Source organism: Podarcis tiliguerta (assembly GCF_965153285.1).
Source record: "Podarcis tiliguerta genome assembly, chromosome: Z".
In the NCBI taxonomy this organism is placed as follows: domain Eukaryota; kingdom Metazoa; phylum Chordata; class Lepidosauria; order Squamata; family Lacertidae; genus Podarcis; species Podarcis tiliguerta.
In genome coordinates, this window is record NC_139553.1 from 1,331,055 (window position 1) to 1,357,009 (window position 25,955).

At 44.6% G+C, this 25,955-nt stretch overlaps 1 protein-coding gene across 8 annotated transcripts in view; it reads left to right on the forward strand.

Annotated features, from left to right (window-relative positions):
- Positions 1-25,955, forward strand: part of DENND1A (DENN domain containing 1A) — a 264,250-nt gene that overhangs the window by 82,077 nt on the left and 156,218 nt on the right. For all 8 annotated transcript variants that reach the window (XM_083422935.1, XM_083422939.1, XM_083422937.1 and 5 more), the window contains exons 4-5: positions 9,996-10,045; positions 18,355-18,474. In XM_083422935.1, the coding sequence (XP_083279061.1) occupies positions 9,996-10,045; positions 18,355-18,474 (170 nt within the window). The remainder of the gene's footprint in view (positions 1-9,995; positions 10,046-18,354; positions 18,475-25,955) is intronic.

Genomic DNA, 25,955 nt, shown 5'->3' on the forward strand with positions numbered 1-25,955 from the left:
TTAAATTTGAATTTAAATTTTTTATTAATGCTACCGAGAAAGTCTGAATTTTAAAATTATGTTTGAATTAAGTTAGCATAATGTTTTATGTCTGTGTTTAAATTCTGTATGGCTGAGAAAGAGGTTCCCTTTCCCCTCTCTTTGCATGTGAATGCCATTAAAGGAACAAGCCGGAGCTATTTTTTTTCCTCTGGCACAATTTTTTCCTATCACATCTGCTAGGTCTGTGTCCCAGGAGGAGAAGCACAGAGCAGTGAATTCAGCCCAGGCCCATTATCTCCTGCTTTTGCCTATGTTGTATAAGGAGCGGGACCTCTGGGAGCCTGGGAGTTTCCTCCTGTGTAACGTCCAAGCCAGATTTGAAGGGTTGGTGGCCTTAGGGGTGGATTTGACGAAACAGGCACAATCAAGTTTAAAAAAAAGTCAGGGGTTATCGAAACTGATAATGAACGGGCTTCTCTCCCCACCCCACTTATCAGACAGTAAATAGTTCCCCATCGGTGTGCTACTTTTGAATTTCTGATTTTAAATCCATACATCTCTTGCTTTGCTTACAAAACTTCCCCCTATATTTTGAGATTCTTTCTCCCCATGTGGGGCAATTGGGCCTTTCCACTAAAAGGATTTTCATTACCCTTTACTTAGCTTCTCATTGCTCCTGTAAGCAAGATGAAATATGTGTGTTGCTCTAATTGTGCACAAAGTTAAAAGCTCAATAGTTTGGGGGACAATCAGCAAGCAACTTTTGTTTATTAGAATACCATGTTTCTGAAGCATTATTTTTAAATAGCCTTATTTTCAGCTGCAAATAAGAGGGAAGAACTATGGCCTGCTTTCATTAAAAACAGCAACTGCTCCTTAACACAACGGGACTTCCCAAATAACTCTCTTGTTTCATAATCTGCTTCTTATATATCCACTTTGTCACAAAGCCTCCCCTTTTTATACGTTGTTCATAACTGAGCGATTTACTGTTTGACTGGTGTCTTTTCACAGAAGCAAAGTGTCTGGGTCCGCCCCACAGCAAGTGGGTTCTCTGACTGAGCTGCCTCTTCACACTCTCTAGGGATGACTTTTGCCACTCCCTGCCTTGCCAGTCCAGTTGCACCTTCAAGCAGTTTTCCTTTCTGTGAACCCCTCGGCTTCTCCTAAAGTGGATTAGATGGTCCATTCATGGGGGAGCAAGTTGCCTCCTCACTGACAATTTCTCCATAGACGTTGTCTTTGAGCAAGCTCCTACATTATGAAACTTGAGGAACCTGGGCCAGCATGGGGTGGTGCCAGCCAACCATCTCCAGGGCAGTCTGCATGTTTATATCTTTCCATGACCCCCAGGTTTCCTCTTCCCAGTTAAGTTTGCCTGAAATCAGTTTGGAAGCTGGCCCTGAAGGCCCCCTTTAAAACACCAGCGCAGTTGTGCAGGCAAGAGCCAGGGCTTAAAAGGACTGCTGGTCTCCCACGGCAGCCTTATTTTGAAGTTTTACATTCAGGGGCACATCTGATGTTATCAAACAAAGGGAATTGTGTTGTGATTTTGTAAACCGCCCCTGAACTGAAGCAGATGAAGAGTGGAGTGTAAATATTTTAAATAAACAAATGATTGGAAGAGAGGTTCCTTAGACACTTGTGATGAACGTGGTGACTTCTAGGAGTGCAGGAAATTACTTTATGCAAGCCCAGTTTTGCCTGTTGGATAAGGCAGTGGTGAAGAGTTTTTCCAAGCTCTGCCCCTTCCTCCTTCCTCCTTCTCCTCTAAACTGGATATGCCGTGGGTTGGAACTGGGCAGAGCACATGACCTGCCACTTGGCTCTGGTTCCATTCACTTTCCTCTCCATCTGATTCTGCCCCTGTATCAGATTTGTGGTCTTGTTAACAGTCTTAATTTAAAGACGAGTCAGTGCACCCTTAGTCACAACCACCCAGCTTGTTTGCCCAGAGGATGAGCAATATGAGCAGCAGGCATTTGTTGAAAGTCCCGTGTCCTGGGTCCCATCCACTGAAATAATTGGTAGTGAGCTGTGATTATGCAGAGATGAGAGAAATGTGTACCACCAGGTGTTGCTGTTGTGTTGCGTTGCGTTGCGGTGCTCATGGTGCAGGTAGCATTGTCGAGTTCCAACACTGAAAACAGCTTTTGGGGTTGAGCCCTGGAAGCTTTGGGCTGCCATCTTGTTAGCTAGTTGCTCTTCAGACAGAATGTCTTCCTCCTCAAAACTATTGGCAGCCTTTGCCCAGCACAGGACCCCCTTGGGGGGAATTTGCTTTGCTTTAGAAAAAACTGCTTTTGTTCTTATTGCTAACAATGGATTTCCAAAGGGCAGAGAAAGGAGTCGGGTGAGGAGTTGTTTTCTTAGATCAGTAAGAGAGAGTTTTTGAGTGTCTCGAGGGAAAACCGCAACAGGAAGGATTGGAGTGTGGGGAAAGAGACAGAATGTGACCCCTATAGTCGTCCGTGGAACTGCTCGAAAAATGTGAGTTCTGCCCAAGGGAGAGTAAGGGACTGGGTGGGCGCAGGAAACAGGAGACAGATAGGTGTTGATGGAGGGTTGGGCTTGAGCTTGCCTTTCTTTTGGCTTCTCTGGCATTCACCGCCATATGCTTCTTTAACTATAATACTAGATTGTAAAGTTAAATTCTGAGCCTCTGGGAGACCAGGGTTCCCCCACCAGCTTACTGGGCGACCTTGGGCCACTTACTCACTCTCAGCCTAGCCTACTTCACAGGGTGGTTGCTGTGAGGATGAAATGCGAAGGAGGAGGCGGAGGAGGAGAGTGGCGTCTGCCACCGTGAGCTCCTTGGCGGAGGGCTGGGTATAAATGAAATAAATAATAAAATAAAATATTCCGGGTAGAGGGTTAGGGCTGAATATGTGAAGATTTGTTCAGGTCTCCAGTTAGTTCTGAAATGGGTTGGGGGAACCTTTTGCTAAAGTGTGTCTCTATCTCTCTTGTCTCTCTCATCTATTCCACTGGGTGTGTGAATGATGCTTGGCCTCCCCTTGGAATAACAACAACAACAACAACAAAAACAAAACAACAATAGCAGCAAACTCCTGCCTCAAATTCCTTGGGCTGTAAAAGTGAGTAAGTAATGAGTTGTTTCTTGGTGCCCCTGTCTGTGGTGGCCGGAGTGGGGCAGTCCCTCCCCAAGGCTTACCCCCCCATCTCCCTTGGCTACTTTACAACACAAGGGAACTGCCTGGCCGCCCTTGTGACTCATTTATTTTGAAAACTTTGGTGTTGAAACCAAACTTAATCAATGAGTGCTGTGTTGTCGCCAATAAGTTACACATTTTGCTGGATCGATGAAGAGGGATTTTAAAAAGCCCATGTGGGGTTTATAATGTCAGCAGTATTTTCATTATGAAAAGAATGGGGGTTGGGGGGGCCTTGTCTGAGCCAGGTGGCAAATGTCCTGGAGCCAGCGGTGAGGCGCTTTCCTGGGACCCCCAAGGGACGCGGTTCATGCCCTGCGCTTTAACGGCAGGGACTGGCTGATATGGATTCGCTCTCTTCCTCCTTTAATGCTCATTAAAATGTTAAAAATCAAACTGCATACAAAAAGATTTGTGAAAATACAAACTTGGAGATTGATCCAGAAAGCAGGCACACTCTGCCCCTGGGACCCTGAGCAGCAGCTACCGAGGTGATTTGCATCTTCTCAGCTGCGTCCCCCTCCGTCTTGGTTCCTGGGCTTTGTGTATGTGTCTGTGCTTTCTCTCCCCCCAACACTCTCTCTCTCTCTCTCTCTCTCTCTCTCTCTCTCACACACACACACACACACACACACACAATGGTGGAGAAAAAGGGTATGTGTGAGGGGAGGCATGTTCAGTTTTTGTCACATGGAGGCACCATGAATCAAAGCAAAAACGAATGTGATTTCTTGTTTCTATCTCCCTGAGGTTACCATAACAAAGCAAAGTTAGCCGTAGGAAAGGTGTGGGCATTGGCATGAGCCTGTGCTTCAGAAGAGAAGCTTGTGTACCTGCATGTACAAAGGTGGACCCTCAGTCCCCAAACAGTGCAATGCAATGGGGTGGGATAATGAGTTTTATAAAAGCACACAGCTATGGAGTTTGTTTATTTATTACCTCCCCCCCCCCAGGAGTTCAAGGTAGCATACATGGTTCACCTTCCTGCTGACTTTGTCCTCACAACAACCCTGTGAGGTAGGTTAGGCTGAGAGTGAGTGCTTGGCCTGAGGTCACCCATTGAGCTTCATGACTGAGTTGGGATTTGGCAAACCAGGGTTCAACACTGTTAACCACGGCATCACCCTGGCTCTCAGTTGAAGGGCTTGTATGCAAATCTGTTGAGGAGGTTAAGGCGTGATGTGGGGGAGACTCCTGCTTTGGTAGCGCATGGCTCTTGTAGCCAGGTGTTACCACTGCACCTTGCCCAGTGCAGCTGGCAAGGGTGCCAGGCCCCACACACCTGCTCAGCGGCTTCATAATGAGTGAGTGGAGAGTATTATTAAATATGAACATAGAGTTGGCATCACAGACTTGGGAGATGAGACCTACAGAGCTTATAGGTTGTGGTTTCTCATGTTCTCTTGGCACCATGTTTGGTTTGGCTCACCCTAAGCCATTTAAATTCTGTATCCCACCTACTTAGAAAAGCTCTGGCTGAGTAACACTCCCTGCCCCACAGAATGGCAGGAACACAGCTGTGCTTACTCACTTGAAATGGTAGTCACGTGGTGCTTCACAGACCTAAAATATTTAATGGTGGTAGCTCTCCTTGTTGGAGCCGCTTTGTGCTAAAAGCAGTCAGGCTTAAAATGAGTGAACCTGAAGATACTTCATACTAATCACCAACTTAACCTCCACCATCACCAGCCCAAATGAACACAATGACTTGGAGTGTTCCCATCTGATGTTCAGTCTGTGTTGAGTTTCTGGTGGCAGGAATTTCCAGAGCTGTAGAACAGCTGCTGGCAGTGCGCCTTGATCTCAAATAGCACCTCTCTTTGGAATTGTGGGCTCTTCGGAAGAGAAGGTATATTGAGTTCTGTACTCCATGGGCTTAGGATTGATTTTGGAATTACATAGACAGTTACATAGAACAGTCCAAATCTCTGCCAATTTTGTTGACAGCAAGTAGGTGGGAATATCTATGTGCCTTGTTTTCCACATGTCCCTGCTTTCAAACCAGAAAGCCTCCCTTTGTGGCTTTGGGGATCAATTCCTGACATAGCTAAGATAGGATTGAATCAGTTCTGAGCACCTCTCATCAGGCCAACTGGGCAGCCGCCTGGGGTGCAGACCTCAGAGAGTAGACGCTGTACACTGACTTTTGAGGGGCATAGTTTTATACAGATTAGCTTTTGTTGAATTTTGTTAAATTTCTGATAATATTTTACTTTTATTTTATATTCTGAAGAATATTGAAATGCTTGATTGCTTTTGCAAAATGTGGCATCCCGTGGTACAGCTGAAAAGTTGTACATAGCTAGCAATGGACATTTTTGGAGTTTGTAGAATATCTACCTTTTGATCTCATCATGAATGACCATTTGTGCAGTGTTGAAGATAAAAAAAAAAGGTTCACTATGTAGGAAAAGATACCCCAAATGGGCTTAAACAGCTTGTAGCAGGTGCCATAAAGCAGAAAATTTTAGCGCATGCAAAGGAAGCCAAATACAACTCAGTTATTCTGGACTGCACACCTGATGTTAGTCATATTGAACAAATGACAATGATTGTATGCTATGTTGATGTAATAAAACCATTAGATAATGAGATGTCTGAGCCTGATGTTATCGTAAGAGAACATTTTTTGGAATAAAGGAGACTACAAGTGCCTTTAGGACAGAAACTCTTCTTGGACAGCTTGAGCAAGTGGGATTACCAATTGAGAATCTGTGTGGTCAAGGTTATGATCATGGGAGTAACTTGAAAGGCAAAAAAAATTGCGTACCAAAGAAAGTCCTGGACATAAACCCATGTGCCTTTTTTGAGCCCTGCAATGCACACTCTATAAACTTGGTAGTCAATGATGCTGTTGTTGTCTGGAAGCAACTAGTTTCTTCAGTTTGGTTCAACAGATGTCTAATTATTTCTCTGCATTGACCCAGCATTGGCAAATTCTAACTAGCTGTGTTTAGCATAAATGTTAAGCCATTGAGTGAAACAAGATGGGAGAGTCAGATCGATTCTCTGAAACCACTGAGATATCATCTTGGTAGTATATATGATGCTTTAGTAGAGATCTTTGAAAACACAAGCCTAAAAGATTTTTCTGGAAATATGTATTGAATTGAAGCTCGCTGTTGCAATTTGTAAGTTCAGGTTTGTGGTATTCCTTGTTACATGGTACAGCACCCTTTTTTGAAGTCAATCTTACAAGCAAGCTATGACAAAATAAGGAAGCTGATAAAAATTCAGCTACCAGCCAGTTGCAAGTGACCAAGAATTACCTTGTGGGCTGCAGAGGTGATGAGGGTTTTCAGCAAGTTTTGACAGATGCTACTTAGATTGCAAAGAAACTAGAAATTCTCTCAACCTTTGAGGACAGAACAAGTTAGAGAAAGGAGAAAGAAAGGGTAGTTTGAGGAGGAGGCCCAGGAAGAGACCTCAAGTTCCAACACAGAAATTCAAAGTAGGTTTCTGCTATGCTGACTTAGACATGACCATACAATCTATTGAATATATTCCCACAGCCACAGCAATGTGATTCCTTCTTTGGCTTCCTGTATGATACTTACAGTGACAACAAAAAATCTACTGAAGATGTATTGAAGGCTTGCAATGATTTGGAAAAAACAAAAGATACTGGTGCTGAAGGTCTGAGCAATAGCCCAATATTTCTGTTGCTCTAAGGATCCTTCTCACACTTCCAGTGCCAGTGGCAAGCAGTTTCTCAAAGCTCAAACATAAAAAAACTTAAATATGCTTAACAATGTTGAGAAAGAGACTAGTTCGCTTGGCAGCTACGTCAGTTGAACGTGCCCAAGCATAATCGTTTGACCTGAAGGAATTGGTGACAAAATTTGCAAAGGAAAAACTTAAAGAGACTTAAATTTGCAAGATTATTCAAAACGATTTACGTGCTAAAACATTTTCTTTTGTATTTCAGACAGATAATCAAAGTTGTATTCCTTATTCTTGCAATTTAAAATAAACATAGCAGTTTAAACTTTTGTATGCTTCATTTTCTCTACAGGATGCCTGGTTTTGAAAATTGAAGTTAGCATTTTGGGGGGGGGGGTGCGTGCAAGGGATTAGCTTTGCCTGGGACACAAAATAGCCTGGCACAGACATTAGGGCTGGGCGAAGTGTCAATACACTCTCCAATACTGGTTTGAAGTCTACCGTGTGGTCCTAATTTTGTAATATTTGATGTGGCAATGTGCAGTGGACCCTCGGGTTACGTTACCTTCGGGTAACGTAACGTTCGGGTTGCGAACATGGCAAACCTGGAAGTCTATTCTTCTGAGATTCGCCGCGCACGCATGCACAGAAGTGGCACCTCTACTTAAGGATTTTTCGGGATATGTACGGACTCCTGGAACAAATTACATTCGTATCCAGAGGGTCCACTGTATTGTGAATCACAATGTGTGGCATGTGCTATGCAAAAATCGCAATGTGGGCAAACATGAATTTGGTCATTGCTCCTCTACTCATTCCTGCTGCCCCTGTTGCTCTGCCACCTGCAGTGAACCTCAAGAGCAGGCCCTGAAGAAAGTCGCCTCATGAGCTTCTAGTTTTAAGTGCAGGCGCCAGACTGGTAGGTGGTTGAGGGAGATGCTGGTCTTGCTGGGAACCCCTTTCCCCTTCCTTCCTCTTTCTTTGGGCTCCCTCTGCTGGCAGCGTCTGCCTGCGAGACCCTGACACCCAAGCCCTCTTGTGACCCTTGGAAGCAGAGGAAGCCTTTCCGCCTCGCCTCCCCAGAATACCAGAGCTCCTGCCAGGCTTGCTTGGAAGCCCGTGCTAGTCCCCTGGAAAAGTTAACTGGGATTATTTACTTCTGAGTTAAAGAAAATAAAAACACCTTGCCCTCTTGTTTTTGCCTCTTTCCTCCCTTCTCCCCTTCTCTCTCCCCCCTCTTTGTCTGTGTGTCTCTCGTGTCTATTAGGGAACATTCTTTCAACTTACCTATGGTACTAATTACTCCTACAGCTTTACTTTTAGAGAAAATTACCTATACTATAAGACAACAGTTGTAGCAGTAGGCTAAAGGTAAGTAAGGAATTGTCAGTTTTAGGCCTCAGTTGCCAGGACATTCCCTCTTAGCCTCTACATATTGTGATGTTTAGCTGGTGATATATCACAGTGTTGAAAACCAGACACTGCCCGGCCCTAACAGGCACTGGTTGTGATTCATTAAACCAAACCGTACCCAGCAGACAATCAACCTCATTTTCTCTTCTTCACTGTCTTCCTGGGACAGAGGGGTTGTTAAGCTCCATATAGGTACTGAATTTTGTTTCACTTGTTGGTTTCCACAAGCATTAGACCTGGATAAACCAAGCACTAAACTACTCCATTGTCTAAACAAGCTGCTCTGTGCTTTTAAAAGAGAAATTATAAAGCAACCCAGCCCTAGATTGTGCCCCTTAGGAAACGCTCCTCTCTCTCTCCCTCTCCCTGGCCCTTTCTTCCCTTGGCTGTGCTCCATAACCTTTAATTTGGCAATACTACTCCTCTCCCCACTTTTTAAATAGGTGATGCAGTGTTGAGCAATTGAGCTTGAAAGCATGTGAAGGAATGGGGCATGCTCAATTGAATTGTGTAGGAGGACCATGTTCTTGCCAGGAGAGTCAATATGTTTTCTGCTCCATTGAATGGGTGATTAGATTGATGTGGTTTATTTGTTAAATGATGGAAGTGGTTTTAAAAATAAATGAAGCACGAAGCATCACTTCTGCTAGCACAGATAATTTATTATTACTGGCCTGGAAAGTGCTTCGTTTTGTAAATTGATCATTAATTTTATCAAGTGTTTGTTTAATGTAGTTCCACTTAAAAAATCATCAAAAACCACTTGACTTATTCTTCATTCTTGAATATGTAAATATGTAGAGAATGGGCAACGTGATGTTGTTTTTATAAAAAGGACAATATTGAATGTTTTTACTTTTAAACACAGAGCTAGAGCTTCCCCGGTTCTTGTACTGTTCTGGGTAATTTTCCCTCGGCGCGCGATTGTGCTTGTGTACCTCACTTCCTGAACTACATTGAACAAAGAAGAACTTAATCTCTGTGATTCCTTTTAGAGGGATATTCAGAGAACAGATGGTCCTAAAGTGTTTTGTTTTCAAGATTTAAGAAATATACATATAGATGGAGTCTTAACTTCCTCCCCTCAGCCCTTACTTACATAATTGCATTGTATTATTCAGCTCACTGTCGTAAGTTACTGTGACTTGTAATTTTCTCCCGAAAGCAAACTTCTGCTAAGCCTTCTCTTAAAAACCTCCATGCTGCCTGTGACCCCCCTGCAGCGTGGCGAGAGGGACAGTGTGCCTAGGATAGCTCCGGAGAGCCTTTGCTGGTTTTATTCTGTGCTGTGTTTGTTGGGAAGCCTTTTCCACTCCCAGCAGCCCTTGTTCCTAGGATACGAGCAAGTGCTGTGCCAGGAGAGGAAATGCTGCCAGGCCAAAGAGCTGTCTTGGCCGGATGGTGTTCGCTGGTGTCCATATGGTCAGGTCGGAGCGTCTCCCCAGAGGCAAGTTAACGCACACTGGCTCAGCCACCTCCTTCCCTCCGGAGGTCCGCTGGAGGGCTCCTGCTGCCTGCCCATGTGTGAATCTTGATTAATTTTTCATTTTTAATGAAGTTTGATCATGTTTATTATTTCACATGATTGACTGCCTGGTACTCCTTCCATGTAATTGATAAAGCACATTTCTCTTCATCTGTCTCTTGTTTCTTCAGGGCAAAGTTATAAGATTGTGTTCTGTGGTTAATGTTAGATTTATTGGTCCCATTAGATGTATAAATTATCTCTCTCTTTTCTCTCTCTCTCCCCCTTTCTCTCCACAGGAAATTCTACAGACTCTGACCAAGTTCTGCTTCCCCTTCTGTGTGGACAGGTAGTGTTAGATTTCTGTACTTTACAAGAAGGGAAAAACAAAAACAAATAGCCCTCTGTCAATAAAACAGTTGCAGAGAATAAAAACCGCATCGTTCTTAATGCTTTTTCTCCCTGAACCTGATTTAAAACACCCAAGTGTAAATTACAGTGGCAACATCCTTTTTTCTAAGGATTTTTATAGGCACCATCAAAAAAGTTTAAATTTTACCATGCTTCGACCAACAGTCGTATCACTTTTCTTCTTGCTACTAATGAAGCTTTTAATGCCAAACTTAAAACTTCTGCTGATTTAATGGTTAGACTCCTGTGCTTGACAACTTGCTGCATTTACAACCATGGTTATAGGTATTCTGCAAGTGTGAGTTGCTGCGACTATTTAATTTTGGAGCTTCGCTTTCTAGTGTTTCAAAAGTTTTGATTGCAGTAGTAAAAATATGTGTGCTGCCCATGCACTCTCAATATCTGGAGCGAAATATCTGGGTTTTGAACTGGGCTGAGCCAGAGCTACTTAGTGCCCTCCACATCTGGTGGTTTTAGCCCTCAGTCTCATTGTCCTGCTGCTGCTGCTGCTGCTGCTCTTCTTGCCATCATTTGCCTTCGTGCTTGTCCTCACATGACGTGGTTGGCGTTGCTGTGCAATGCTCATGGGTGTCTGCAAACTAAAATCTGTGTGGGCCAATCCAGCCACTAGGCTTACATGGCGGTGGAGGTAAATGAGGCTAAGGGCATTAAGGCCAAACAGAAGAGGAAAAATAGAACCCAGGAGCAGCCTCCAGGGAGGACGAAAAGGCTCTGGCAAGGTGAGTAATTCTTTTTCTCTTTTGAGAGCCAGTGTGGTGTAGTGGTCAAGAGCGGTAGTCTCCTAATCTGGGGAACCGGGTTCGCGTCTCCGCTCCTCCACATGCAGCTGCTGGGTGACCTTGGGCCAGTCACACTTCTCTGAAGTCTCTCAGCCCCACTCACCTCACAGAGTGTTTGTTGTGGGGGAGGAAGGGAAAGGAGAATGTGAGCCGCTTTGAGACTCCTTAAAGGGAGTGAAAGGCGGGATATCAAATCCAAACTCTTTGCTTCTAATCATTCCACTGTGCCAAATGTGCTAGTCAGGGGTGCCATCTCCTAGGGGCCGAGCCCTTTTGGGCCCCCTCAGTATTTTTGGGAGAGGGGGCCAGCCTCCCCCAGTGCTCAAAGGAAGTGCAGGAAGCCAAACGCAAAGCTGAGTGTAGCGCTGCTTCAGTGGTCGACTTCAACTCCTCCTCCTCCTCCTCCTTCTCCTACTCCTGCTCCTGCAGAGAGGAAGGAGCGGGGAATAGCTCCCAGCCAGTGGTGGCAGCAGCAGGAGCAGCAGCAGCAGCCGCTGGCCATTTAACCCCCCTGGCTCCTCCTGACGTAGAGACGGCATGCACACAACGTTGGCCCATCCGTTCTCCATTGGTGCTAGTTTTGGCATGAATATCCATATGAAATTCACCTGGAGAGCTCAGCGGTGGAGTGCAGCCTTTTCTGCAGAAAGTCCTACCCCCAGCGTCACCACTCAGATTGACCACATAGCCAGTGATGGGAAAAGCCCCTCTCTGCCTGAGACCTTGAAGAGCTCCTTCTAGCCTGAGGAGGCCGTAGTGGGCTAACTGGACTGCCATCCAATTCACTGGAAGGGGGCTTCATATATTCATGGGGAATATTTGTAGCAGCTGCATTAGTACTAGCTGAATAGTACTTTTTGGAAACTCTTTTTCCTGAGCTAGGAATACTGAGATGATAGTGATGATAATATAGCTGCTTCACTTATTTTTGCTTCTCAACGTGCCCCATTCTGGGCTAGGTAAGCACTTTCAAATCTCTAACCCAGCTACAGAAATGATAGCAAATACCTGCCAAAAAGCAAATTTCCCCTTTTGCCTTGTGTATTGGTATTTCCTTATGCTGCCTTTACCCTGGATGTGCCCAAGCAAGATGTCTCAAGATGAGCTCCGCCGAGACTTTAGGGGAAGGAAGCGAATTGCCAAGAACACCTTCCTCCTGGGCTCTGCAGCGGATGGGAAGCGTGGCCTTAAATAACACAACTGGTCTTCTAGTGCAAATATCTAGAAGAAGCAGATGCTCTTGCTGCCGACTTTTTAACAGCAGTATTTCCTCGTTCACTTCGTAGTAAATATTCACATTGTGTGAAGTGATACCCTTCCGCTCCCGGGCTCCCATCTCCTTAGACTTGCAGTAGCTAACGTCAAGAACTATTTTTGACCATAATCTAAATCTGATCTTAATCACAATCGTTCCAGAAACATGTTTTCCTCATTTCTGTGGAATTTGCATGGCATCTGCAGGGAGGAGGGTCTCCCCACCCCCACCCTTGAATAAATCATGATTATTTGCAATTCATACTTGTATTTTCCTCTGAGCATTTATTCACCTATCATTTTTACCCCACAGGCCAGACTGAATATGTATCCAGGGGGATAAATCAATATGTTCTTTATATATTTTTTAAAGCCAAAAATCTCTTTAAAAAAACAAAGTAAAACTCTGCTGACATGAGGATAAACACAGGAGTTGGGCATTTTAATAGCATCAGCCCATTCTCTCACTCACCCCAACCCTGTTTGCATAACTGGTTGAAATTTTTTTGTATATACAACACACACACACACACACACACACACTTCTGTCGGGGCTTAATTTATGCTTTGAATGCTGGACTCAATTGTAATTTATGCTTTGAATGCTGGACTCAATTGTTGGAACAAGCGAAATAATGAAGAAAAGAGTGCCTCTGGTGGTGTGCAGAGTCCTTTGTGTCTGGGGATGCTACAGAGCTTTCATGTTAGTGTGGAAGGGGGCTCACAATAAGCTTCAGCTCCAGGACCTACCCCCTCCCCATAGAAATTAACCACTGAATTCCTTCCCTGCCCTGTAGATACATTGGTCTTCTGCTGAATTGCCTGTGTATCTGTGCAGCTTCTTAAATAAAGACACCCCAGTGGAAGAGGAATGTGGCAAAACCTGATGAATTTCTGTGGCAGTGCTTAGGGGTAGGGGAGTCTGATTCCATCCTCTCGCCACCATTTTGTTGCCGTTGCAACTTAAAAAGACCCATACACTGGAAGCAGAAATGAGCTTTGTCAATTACTTCCCTACCTCTTCCTATGTGGATTTGAGCAGCCCCAGGTTTATAACTCTGATTAAGACAATCAATTCTGGGCAGGTCCCTTTCTGGAAGGAAGCTAACGTCTGTTTCTTGGCACAAGCTAAGGTGGATCTTGGGATGGAGTGAAAGGCTGAGAGGCCTTGGCGCTGGTGGAGAATTGTCCTGCCTTCGAACGCTGGCCTGCCTCCCCCACCCCATGTTCCTTTCATCTCAGTTTCACGATTCTTTGAACTTTCAATTGAATAAAAGAATAACAAGAGATAATGCTGTAATTTTGGCAAGCATTACCCAGAGATGGTCTTGGTGAAATAATCACTGTTTGCTCTGGGAAAGGGAAAAAGGTGCCTCCGCTCCTTCTCTGCCTACCTTCAGTGCCCTTTCTTGGCTCACTCTGGGGGCTTCCCACAATTCCCGATGGCTAATAATAATAATAATAAATAAATAATTTGTACGCAGCCCATCTGACGGGGTGCCCCTGCCACTCTGGGTGGCTTCCAGTTTTGCTATGCTCGTCCTGTCCATCTCTTTTGGGTGGCCCAGCTGGAGTCCTTGCTGTTTTGTGGCTGTTTCATCATTCACAAAAAGGAATGGGTTTTTGACAAAGTCTCCCATGATATTCTTGTGAGGAAGCTGGTAAAATGTGGGTTGAACGAGGTAACTGATAGGTGGATTGGTAGCTGGTGGACTGACCAATCCTAGGGTACTCACAAATGGTTCCTTGTCATCCTGGTAAAAGGTGACAAGTGGGGGTGGTGCAGATGGTGATGGGAGCCGTGATGTGACTGGTGAGTTTGGGAATCTGTCTCTGGGCAAGGAGAGCTGAGTGAGGTTCCTGGGGAGTCGTCAGCTGCAGCTTGGCATACGGCAGAGCAGTGAATGGTTGTGTTGTCTGGGGCCTGACTGCCTGGCCAGCAAGATATTTTCTTGGCCTGCACAATGTTGACTTCCCTGCTAGGGAATTCCTAGGTGCTGGTTTTGCAGCTCCAGCTACTAGCACAGCGCTGAACCATAGAAGAGACTGTTCCTGCTCCCGTTCCTCAGGGATCATTGAACCAGAGGTTCTCACTTGTGGAAAAGGGAGACTCAGATTTATCTTAGTGCCTTAGCAGCAAGTTAATGAAAACCGATCTCCTCCTTTTGTCATAAAAGTTGTGCCTGCCTCATAAATGCTATGGTTTTAATTGTGGTCCAGCGTGGCACATGTCTCTCATCCTCTAACCTTCCTCTTACTAAAATTAAGCATTGAATCACCATAGTAACCTTGCATCCACAGACAAAGTAGAATGGCCATTGGAGAGGGTCTTTGGAGATTCCTAGGCAGAGGCCTGGCATTGAAAGCATTGCTTGTTCGTTCTCCCTTTCTGTATTGCTTGGACCTTCTCTGCCGCCTTCTCATTCTTAGGCTCCCGTTTTCTCATCTGGAGAAGACATAGCCTTTTGCCTCGGCTGTTCACAGGATTCCCACGTGGGTGAGGATGCCTCCCTAGCTCCTGATTGCATTACTTGTAGGTCCAAGCTGCATTTTAATAATAGGGAACCTGGATCTCATCATAGGTTTTTACACTGCGAGAATGAGAGAGAATTAGGGGGTTGAATTCAGAAGGGTGTTTACCTGGCCCAATCTCCTGCTGGGAGGTCTTTATGCCTGCCAGTCTCACTCTCCTGTGAATAAAGTTTCAAAGCCCAGACCCAAGGAGAGAGCAGTTGCTTTGCAGAAAAGTGCCCACAGAATGAAGTGCTCTAGACATTTCATAAGGTGTCTAGCAGGCAGTACTTATCCACCCTTACAACCTCTGGTTTAAGGGTGATGCTGGGTTTGACCCTGATCTTTCTGCAGATGGTGTACCAAGGCAGGCAGGGAGACTAGTATAATGTCACCCTATAGGTTTTTACATGAAGAGGGTTCTTGCACCAGATTCCTTAGTCTCGGCCCTTCTGCCTTCCCTATAGTTTGTTTTGTTTTTCCCCGCCCATATTACATTTTGACAGATGGAAGTTCTGCGACAATCTTGGTTTGCAAACCTTCAAAAAGTGGGTTGAGCAATTAGACATCCCTCCTAATGGGTATAAGGTAACCCAGGTTGAAGAATAAACAGTGTGCCACCATAAAATTATTTACAAATGCATCAGTTAGCAAGACAACTGTATGAATGAATGGAGAGTTACTCCATGCATCAGAAAAGCTGTTGTTGTGCAGTTTCCACAAGGAAGAAACTTCAAGGCTACTGGCCTTAGGCTAGCTGGTCACTCTCGAAGCCTCAGCCCCCTGCTTCTATGGGGATAATATTTCTGACCTAACCCTTAATGGAGTTGCACTGAGGATTTCTTGAAAATAAGTATATAGCACTTTGAATGCTGAAAGTGCTCTATACATGCTAAGTATTGTTAGCCTTTGGCCTTCTCACAGAATGATCCAGTCCTCTGCTTTGTCTCTGAGCCATGCCTGATTGTTCTGTAGGAGTGAGCCCAGGATCACAAGCCTGCAATTTGCCTGTGTGCGATGTGGCATTCACAAAAACCTGGCAAAGCATAAAGAAATTAGGCTGCATGTTATATACGTTTTTCCTCCTGTACCCCATTCTGGAAATTCATGCTTTAAGTAATAGGTTTCACACATGGTATAAAGCAAGCTGTTATTTATGAGAGAGGTATCAAGCTGCTAGCAGTAATATCCTTTACTAATTATAGTGTTAGGAAAGGAGGCTTTGTGCCCCTGCTTTTAGCTTCTGGTGCCTTTCTTCCCCCTGCTCTGCTTCGGTTTTTAGCCAGAGATGTATTTTTTCAAGAGTATTTGAGGAGCTGCTCCTATAGAGGGGAGCTCCTTTGCTAGGCGGGAGGGGGCCCAGCATTGTCAAACAATATTGTTGCATTGTTTGCTCTCTTGTAGGCAAGGCAAATGAGCACCTTACAGCAGAGTGCAAGTTGATCATAACTTTCAGAAAAGGCCCAGATATGAACCGTGTTATCAAGATTGTTCCTTGGTGTGTGGGATGTGCTTTGGAGCAATTGTGCCGAGAGGGCGAGCTTTGGTGAAGAGCAGTCTTGCTGCTACAGCACCTCTTGGAGGAGGACTCTGGAGAGTTCAGCATTCAGGCACAATTCAAAGGAAAGGCTGCGCCTTTTTGTTAGGGCATATTCTGCGCTCCCATTTAATCCCCCCCCCCTTTTGTCCCTGGAATACAGTAGTTCGTTTTGTAGTAAACTTGGGGAAATGGGTCTGAACGTTTTTGAATCGAGGTATTATTAAAAGTATAAAATGTTATCCAAACCTGGAAACACAGCATCCCTTTTGTGTGCAGTTTTCCCCCTTAAATGAATACTTTAGTTTTAAAAAAGCAGTAACCAAAAGTTCTCTCCCTGTTTCTTGAGAAAACTCAAAGCTTTCTGTTCTGGACATAGAGTCTAATTTAAAAAAAAAAAAGAGAGAGAGAGACAGCGCTACATAACTGTGTTGGTTGTGTTACATAGTTTGAAAGTTTCATGTAAATTTAATAATAATAATAATAATAATAATAATAATAATAATAATAATTGGTGGTAATCAGCAATATCAAATACCCGGTTACATAGAATGGAATTTAAAATCCCTCTTAAATAAGATATATAACCTTTCTGTTAATTAACGTGAAGGCCTAGCCTTTGGGTAGTGTCTTCACACACTGGCTGAAACTTGCAGTTTTGGCCACAATAGCCAAAAGGCTCCTGCAGTTCTTCAGCTATGCTGGGGTTTTCCCTACCTAGCCAGTTTTATGGCTGGCTTTTAAAAAGATTTAGTAATTCGGAATCTCTGTTAGTGATGACATCCTTAACACAAACAAATAACTTCCCACGAAAGGTCAGACCCAAAACACTGGCCTTGTCTAGCTGAGAAGGTGTTAGATGGTATTTGCCACCAAACAAGTCTTCTGCAGAAGCCCACTTATATAAAGTAGGATTGCAATGTTTTGCTGATTAGGTTGCAGTGGGAGCTGTAACAACTGGATGGGCCAGGCTGAGGAAAGCTGGGTTAGATCAAGCTATTAAAAACTAGGGTTGTCACCTGTTTAAAGAAGTATTAGTTAATCATCATAATCTTAATTAACCAAAGCAAAAAGCATTGTATGACAATGCATGCATGTTGTCATAGGAGACTTCATCTTATGTATTCCCTCTGTGTTGGGGGCAGAATGCCCTTTGAAAAGTCTGCAGTGTTTCAGAAGGCCATGTGGCTGCTTTAAAATTACCTTGAGTGATTGTGCTATTTCTCAGTGGCTAATTTCCAGCGGTGGAGAGAGGTCATGGAAGCCTATCTCTAGCAATCCCAAATTTAAGGGAAAGACACTCTGCACATGCTCAGATGCACCCTGCTATCTTCAAAACTCATTCTGACACATTGCTTTCATCTGGCTGTTGGCATACCTGTTTCCTTTACTGAAGCACTGACTGTTATCCCATGATATAAGAAGACAAAGAGGGAAAGTTTGTTGCACCCTGGAAGAAGAAGCCTAAATCCATTTGAGTAAAATTGCCTATTTCCCCTTGTTTATCCTTGCTTCTCTCTCCCCCCCCCCCCCCGTTTTCTCCCTTGGGTTGAATTTTAGATTGGAAGCCCCTCAGGGCAGGGACCTGTCCTCTTGGGCTTGGTAAAGCAGTCGTGTGGCCGGCCCTCCAGAAGCTGCTGGGCTTCAGCTCTCATCACCCCAGAGCTCTGGCCATGTGGGCTGGGGCAACACCTGGGGGCCACAGGTGCTGCATCCCACCTGTGTACAGTGATGACACTAGAGTATTAGTATTATGGCTAGTGCTGTGGTGGTTGTCCCTGTGGTTCGTACTATTTATTAATAAATGTGAATCATGAAACTCTTCCTAAATTGTAAGGTTATAATCTGCAAAGAAGCCGGGGGGGGGGTGATTCAGGAAACACACGTGTAGTGTTGGCTCTGCCTCAGTATCATAAATTTAAGGGATCCTTAAATTCAAAGGTTTGGGGCTGGTGCAGTTTTGGTTTTAGGTAGTACTTACCACGGTGGGTCCAGCTGAACTGGACCTTTCCCTGCCTTCCTTGTCTCAGAAACGGCACAGAGAGAGGAAGTGCTGCTGGTTCAATGACTTAAGTCTGTTTAGATACTTGGCGTGGTTGCAGTGAACAGCCCATTAATAGATTCCTTTGTTCTCCCCATTTCCAGCCTCACAGTTGGCCAAGTTGGCCAGAACTTCACTTTTGTGCTCACAGACATTGACAGCAAGCAGAGGTTTGGGTTCTGCCGCTTATCGTCCGGGGCCAAGACTTGCTTCTGTATCTTAAGGTAAGTCAGAATTCAGCCCTTCTGCTGCCGCCACTGCCTTGCTCTGGGAAGCAATGTTGACATCCTGCTTCTGTTGCTTTTAATTAACACTTTCCAGCTGTTAAGAGAATCGCTTTCCTATCTGTTCCTCGGGAAGTCACTGCACTTCAGGAGATGTGTGTGTGTGTGCGCTTGTGTGTGCCAGAAAACTTCTTGTGCTCTGGCGTTCTTTCTCTCCTGTTATCAGCATTTTTGAATTTTTTTTGACTCAGTTGTTTCTGAGTTGATGGGAGAATCATCGCCTTGTCCCTGTGATGAACTGGCTGCGAGAGAGGACAGTTGCTGCTACAAACTGGCTGCGTAGAAGTCTGTATAGGTAATTTTTCTGTGAAGGAGTTTTGATTGGAACAAGAGAGGTATTTCTTGGGAGTCGGCACACATCATGTCATTCTCTAGCATGCCACAAGACTGTTGCTGTGTGAAGAAAGGCAATTTGCATTGGCCACTTTTGTTGGCATTAATCAGGAGGGTGTTTGCCTGGCTCCCATATCATTTGCGCTCACTTCATTTTACAGGAGGACAGTTTCTTCTTCTTCTTCTTCTTCTTCTTCTTCTTCTTCTTCTTCTTCTTCTTCTTCTTGCCATGAGGAGCTTCAGTTTTTAATAAAGAGATAGGTATGCCCAGTGGTGCACTGAGGTGCCCTGGGAAGGGTTCAGACAGACTCTATTTTGGTAACATTCACATGAATAAACAGTGCATATGCATGTAAATGAGTGCTGCACATCTCAGCAATGATTGAAACAACAACAACAACGTGCTTATATACACCATTTTGCCACAAGTGACCTCAAAGCTGTTTACGTAAAAATAAATAGTACCATTACAAACCACAGAGCACAATTAAGATAACAATAAAATCTCACCAATATCAAATTACAAGAACACAGCATCATTACTATGAAACAACAAACCCAAGGCTCAAAAACATTCTAACCATAGCCAGCAATCGGAGAAAAAATGAGCCCATTCTCACTGAACAGTGACAAAGAAACATGTGACCAGCCATATGACACCAGGCAGAGGGTGTCCCAGAACCGAGGCACCACGACCCTACATATTTTGCAGCGTAAATAAGCTGACCTTGTTTACAAAGAATACTAAGGGTGCAGGCTGTGTTCTGTTTTGTATCCCTGGCCCTTGCCGTGCAACTATGCTCCTCTTGCATCAGTTTCCTCAAGAATGACACTCGTGGCTAATTGCTCCTAAACCAGGACTTTTGACAAGTGGCTCCTTAAGCAGTTGACCAATAATGCTTTGGTGCCTAAAGTGGAAAATCCAGATAGTAAAACCCAAGTTATATTACCCGTACAGGGGCTGGGAGGAACATAAAACTTGACCACTGCCACTTTGCCACACATAAATGTTGCTCAAAAATATGGTGCTTTGGACAGTTCTGTGCTCTTGTACTACTTGTGCTCTTGGGCTTGGCCCCGATCCTGAAGATGAGTTGTGGAGTTGAGCCTGGTGAGCAGCAGTTTTTCCTCCACCCACTATGTTTATCTTGGGCCAAAATCACACCAGCCCAGGCTGCCCTTGCTTGGAACTCTGGGAGGTTAGGGTATGGCTGGTTTGCACTTCAATGAGGTTTGTCTGAGTAAATATAGTTTCCTTGTTAAAAACAGTAATGGCTCTGGAAAGGAAGCAGGAGGCTCTCTGGGACTTCAGAGGGGGTTCTCTTCCAACTACCTGGAGATATCAGTGGGGTTGGAGCCTGGGGCTTCTTGCTTGCAAGGCAGATGCTCCACCACTGAGCTATGGCCCTCCCTCTCCTCTCAAGACTTGCAGCAGCACAGGCATAAGACCCCGCTCTCTCCTGCTGCGCTGGAAAGGAGCTACTTTTCAAAGGAGGAGCTGTGGCCACACGTAATCCCTGGGCGATTGTAAAATTTATTTTGAATAAAGTGGATGTAAGAGATCCTTGAAGGGAAATTGGTTCCATCTAAATCTTTCACTGGTCTGTCAGTTTTGTGGTTTGTTTTGAAGATGGAGTTGCTGAAAGCACCCGGCTGCTGATCTCAGTCGGCTGGCGTAGCTGCATTGTCCTGGCAGCATCACTAGGGCTGGGAGGTCTCAATGCCCCAAGGCTCCCATCTGGTAGGTTTGGTCTCCAGGTTTCTCAGAAGGTGTTTGCTGGCTGAGAAGGTGTGCCTTTTATAGGACATGAGAACAGCACGTTTCTGCATGGAGGGCATGCAAATGTTTCCAAGATTTAATATCCTCCCAATGGCCAGGGCTGCCCTGGGCCTCTAAGAGAAGGGAATCCCATGTAACTCCGAGGGTCCCTGAGTGCTTTCAGGCACAGTCATTTTTCGCATTTGCTGCCCAGAAAGAATTGGTGGAAAGCTTCTCCCAGCTGATCCTGGAGATCAAAGCAGATCATTTGTAACTGTGGCTTAGCATTTATAGTTTCTTTGGCAAACCACAGTTCCCCATTTCCTCAAGGGCTGCTTCTAATGAGTCTTGAAACTTATTCTGTGACATGCTTAAATGTTGTGTGTGGATTACTGACTTGTTCCTTTAGGTTAATGAAGGATGTTTGCTCTGCTCTGCTATCAGCAGAGGGCACTGCAGAGCACAGAGCGCATCCCATCTTCTTCCCAGTCAGCTTGTCTTCTGTGATTTTGAAGTTCCAAACTACAGTGTATTAAATATATCTGCCTAAAAACCTGCAATTTACCCTCTGCAAGATTGAAAAACCAAACACCTTTTTTGAGAATTTAAAGGAAGAGGCATTGCAGCAAGCATGTTCTCTGAATTTAAAAGCAACTTGGCACTATTAAATCGCAATGAAAACTGAATGAGTATTCTTAATAGGAAGGTTCAAACAGAGATTCGGCTGCTTTCTCTCTCACACTTCCTGATACAGGATATTTTTCATAGGAAGACCCTTGCATTTTATATCTTTTTATCTGTACTAAAAATGTACTTCCTTTTAATACGCAACTCCTTTTTCGTCCTTCCTTCCCTGCCTCATTTTTCATTCTGTAAACCTTGTTTTGTGAAAAGTACCAATAATACCATTAGTTATTCTAAAATGGTGGTACTAATTTTTTCTTTAAAGTGCACAAAACTTACATTTGTTCCTACTGCATCTTTGTTTCCTCTGTCCCAGCTTGCTCCCTTTTATTCTTTTGGTGAGAATTTGAGGATTTTTATTTTATGTTTTAATAGCCACTTTGCTGGATCAGGTGAACAGTGACTGCTGCCCAGCGTTCCGTCTCCAGCAGTGACCTGGTAGATGTCTCTGTAGCATGCTAGGAGGACGTGCTGTGAAATGCAGCTCATGTTTTGGAGGGAGGCTGCCTCTGAATTATGATGTCCCATGTTTAACAATTATAGGAAAATAAACAGGCACCAAAGACCTGTGATCCTGCAGCTTCGCTTAGCTCCAGCCAGCAGAGCCGGTGGTCAGGGATGGTGAGAGTTGCCGTTCAGTGGCACCTGTAGAGTCTGTCAGCTTCCCCACTCCTGATCTGTGCATTTTTCTAATCTTCTTTTAAAGCAGTCTTTCTTTCAGTCCTGGCAAATAATTTCTCAAGTTATTTATGCTTTGTGTGAATAAATACTCCTTCTTGTCTGTCTTCTAGTTACTTCTGATTGGTTTCGTAGGATACCCCCACATTCTTGTGTTTGAAGAGATCCCCCCCCCGTCTGCTATCCCTACGCTTATGAACTTCTATCACAGCCCCCTCATTAAAACAGCAACACACATCTCTTCTCCATAATAAAAGACCACGAGGACTTGAAAATCATGGAAGAATTCAGTTTTGGAATTCAGACCTGGATGAAATGTTCTGTTTGTTGATCAAGACTGCAATGATTTCTCAAGTGTGTGTGTGCGCGCATGCGCTATCTTTTAGCTGTTTTCTTTAGGAGTGCCATTAGCATTGAAGTGTGGGATATAAATATTAAAGCAATAAAATGATACCTGCAGCAAAAGTTTGTTGAGTTTGTTTAAAGTTTTTGTTGTGGTGATGACTGGATTGTGTTTAATAGTGTTTAATAGTATGTACATGTGTCTTGCACACACTAATACTGGTTGTTTTCAGAGCCGGCTAAAATGACCCTCTTTAGTCAGACGTTTAATGTCATGGGTTTTTGATGCATTAGGCTCTGGTTTTTGTAGTAAGGAGGAACAGAGTTCATCCTGATTTTTTTATTTTGTGTTAAGGTTTTTATTGGAATTGCTGTATCCATAGTTTATGTTTGGTGTACCCCCCTCTGGTTTATATGTGTGTAGTGCATGACCATCTATCTCTTTGGAGAGAGCCTGCCTCTGCGTGTCACGGCAAGCCATCCCTGCTCATCCCTGGCTTTAATATTAAGCCTGAAATGGTCATTGGGGATTGTTTTGCTCCCTGAAGCCCACAGTATGCATCCAAGGAATGTTCTTGGCTTACTTTCTGGTGCAACTGGGCTTCTCCGCGATCCTTACCCTCTGCAGGGAAGTGGGACCGATTCAGATGGTCCGCCACTTAATGGATCCAAATGATTTCCAGAGAGTGGTAGGGGATGTTTTATCCTATGTCAATGGCCTTTCAGCTGATTCCCTGGTGGCCTGCTGGAATGAGAAGTTAACCAGGGCTATCAACTGTCTGGCTCTGAAGCACCCTCTCTGATTGCATGGGGCTTTGGTTTTCCCTAGAGCTGTGGGAGATGACACAATCGTTGAGATGGCTGGAGTGCCAGTGGCAGAAAACTCACTCTGAATCTGACCGGACACGGGTTAGAGGTCAACGTTGAGCCTACCAAGTGGCGATAGCGATGGCGAAAAGGACCGTCCTAGTTATGGCGAAAGTTGCTTCCTAGTTATGCTGGATCTCTCAGCGGCCTTTGATACCATCAACCATGACATCCTTCTGGACTGCCTAGAGGGGCTGGGAGCTGGGGGCACTGTTGTGCAGTGTTCTGCTCCTTCCTCCTGGGCCGTGTTCAGAAAGTGGTGTGGGGGATGAGTGTTGAGACCCCTGGGCTCTCACTTGTGGGGCGCCTCAGGGTTCCGCCCCTGAAGGACCAGGTGCACAGCATGGGAGTAATTTTGGACTCACAGCTGTCCATGGAGGCACAGGTTAATTCTGTGTTCAAGGCATCTGTCTACCAGCTCCATCTAATACGCAGGTTGAGACACTACCTGCCCACCCACTGTCTCACCAGAGTGGTACATGCTCTGGTTATCTCCCACTTAGACTACTGCAGTACGCTCTACATGGGGCTACCTTTGAAGGTGACCTGGAAACTATAACCCAGAATGTGGCAGCTAGACTGATGACTGGGAGCGGCTGCCGAGTCCACATAACACAAGTCTTGAAAGACCTGCATTGGCTCCCAGTATGTTTCCAAGCATAATTCAAGGTGTTGGTGCTGACCTTTAAAGCCTTAAACGGCCTCAGCCCAATATACCTGAAGGAGCATCTCCACTCCCATCGTTCAGCCCGGACACTGAGGTCCAGCTCCGAGGGCCTTCTGGTGGTTCCCTCACTGCGAGAAGCTAAGTTACAGGGAACCAGGCAGTAGTGACACCAGCCCTGTGGGATGCCTTCCCACCAGATGTCAAGGAAACAAACAGCTATCTGACTTTCAGAAGACATCTGAAAGCAGCCCTGTTTATGAATGTTTTTAATGTTTGATGTTTTATCGTGTTTTTAATATTCTGTTGGGAACCACCCAGAGTGGCTGGGGAAACCCCGCCAGAATGGTGGGGTATAAATAATAATAATAATAATAATAATAATAATAATAATATGTTGTTGTTGTTGGCGGGGTATAAATAACATATTGTTGTTGTTATCATCATCATCATCATTTATTACTACTATTACTGATTGTAGTTCATTGCAGTGAAATAAACCACAGTGCCTTGTTCTGATATAAGGCTAAACTAGAAATTGCACTTTGTGTTCTGAAGGGTGAGTAAACGGCAAAGATAGGCATGTTCACGGCAAACCATTAACTATAGTTTATCTCATGATGTGTGAAGCTGGCCAGAAAGCACTGTTCTAGAAGAGCGGAGGTTTAAAAACAGCGTCAGTGGTAGGGCACCAGATTTTTAAATAAATACCAGACACAAGCAGCCCTCTGTTTGGAGGTGTTTGAGATGGGAACAAATCCCCACGACCACTGTGGCATAGTTGTGCTCTTGACCTGTGAGGTGAACTAGAAGGCTCATAAATGTGGCAAGTATTGGGTGCCCTTCTGCATCCTGTGGAAGCGAAAAGGAATAATAAAACATTTTGCTCGCTAACTCCTGTTGTGGAAACCTTGCCTTTCCCTTCCCCATGGAGAGGAATTGGGCGTTTAAAGGCCCGCTGAAATTGCAGCAGGTGATGCCTCTTCAGCTTTGCCCTGGCCAGGCATGGGTCCGTCTTTACCTCCTGCAACAGGGGCTGGCGAGAGGCAAGTGGCTGCTGGGTGAGGCAGGGGGCTGGGGCATATTGTTGTGGGCATGAATATGCGCTGCGTGGGTCCACAGAAGAAGTTGCAAGCAGATTTGAAAAATTGCAGGTAACTGAAGCTTTAGTTGTGGAATCGCCAGCCACATTCCCAGCCCCGAAAAACAGAGTGGCTGAGGGGCCTCCCATTGGCTTTCAGCAGACCTGACAGGCAAAAATAAAATAAAAAAAGAGGAGGGAGCCCCTTCATGTTGAGACTGACTTGTTAAAAATGCACATGGGAACTGTGTAGCTGCAGTTGGCTTCAGGGAAAAATCTTTTATTACTGGGTGGATAAAGTTTGTTTTGTATTGACCATGCAGTATAAGAAACTCTGTTTTGCTTTGACACGAATAAATAATATTGCCAAAGTTGGAGGCTTTCTTCCCTTCTTGCTTGATTTAGGCTGAATTAATTTGTTCCTCTCTTGTTTTCAAATCCAGCTCAGATAGTTGTAATTCATGAAGGAGGAACAGTCTCCGGATTGAGGACATAAACAATGTTTTCCTGAGACTTTCTTAAATTTCTCTTGCCACAAGTCTCCCTCCTTCCCTCCCTCCCCACCCCACCCAATCTTTGGAAATATTTCCATTGTTTGTTGCAAGAAACTGGTCAGCCATTGAGAGCAGTGAGGAAAATCCTTTGTTAAATAGAAGAAGAGCCTCACAAGTGCCTCACTACAAGCCATGTCTGTTTTGTTTTCATTATTCCTCCTTGAAGGGATGCGTTGTGAAATATGCAGCTCTGAAATGTTTGAGGCGAAACCAGAAAGGCACCTCGGCACTGTATTTGAATGTCGAAGCAGACTTTGAAAAGATAAAATAATGTATAATGTAAATTGAAAGGAAATAAACTTGCCGAAATAAGTGTTTGAGGTTATGAATATGCTGTAATTTTGGCTTGGGATTTTTGTTTACTTGATCTGTACAGGGAAATCAAAGATAGTCTCTCTCCCCCTCCCCCCACCCTTTTAAATGGTGGTTGTGGTGAGAATGAGCAAAACTGAATTTTAA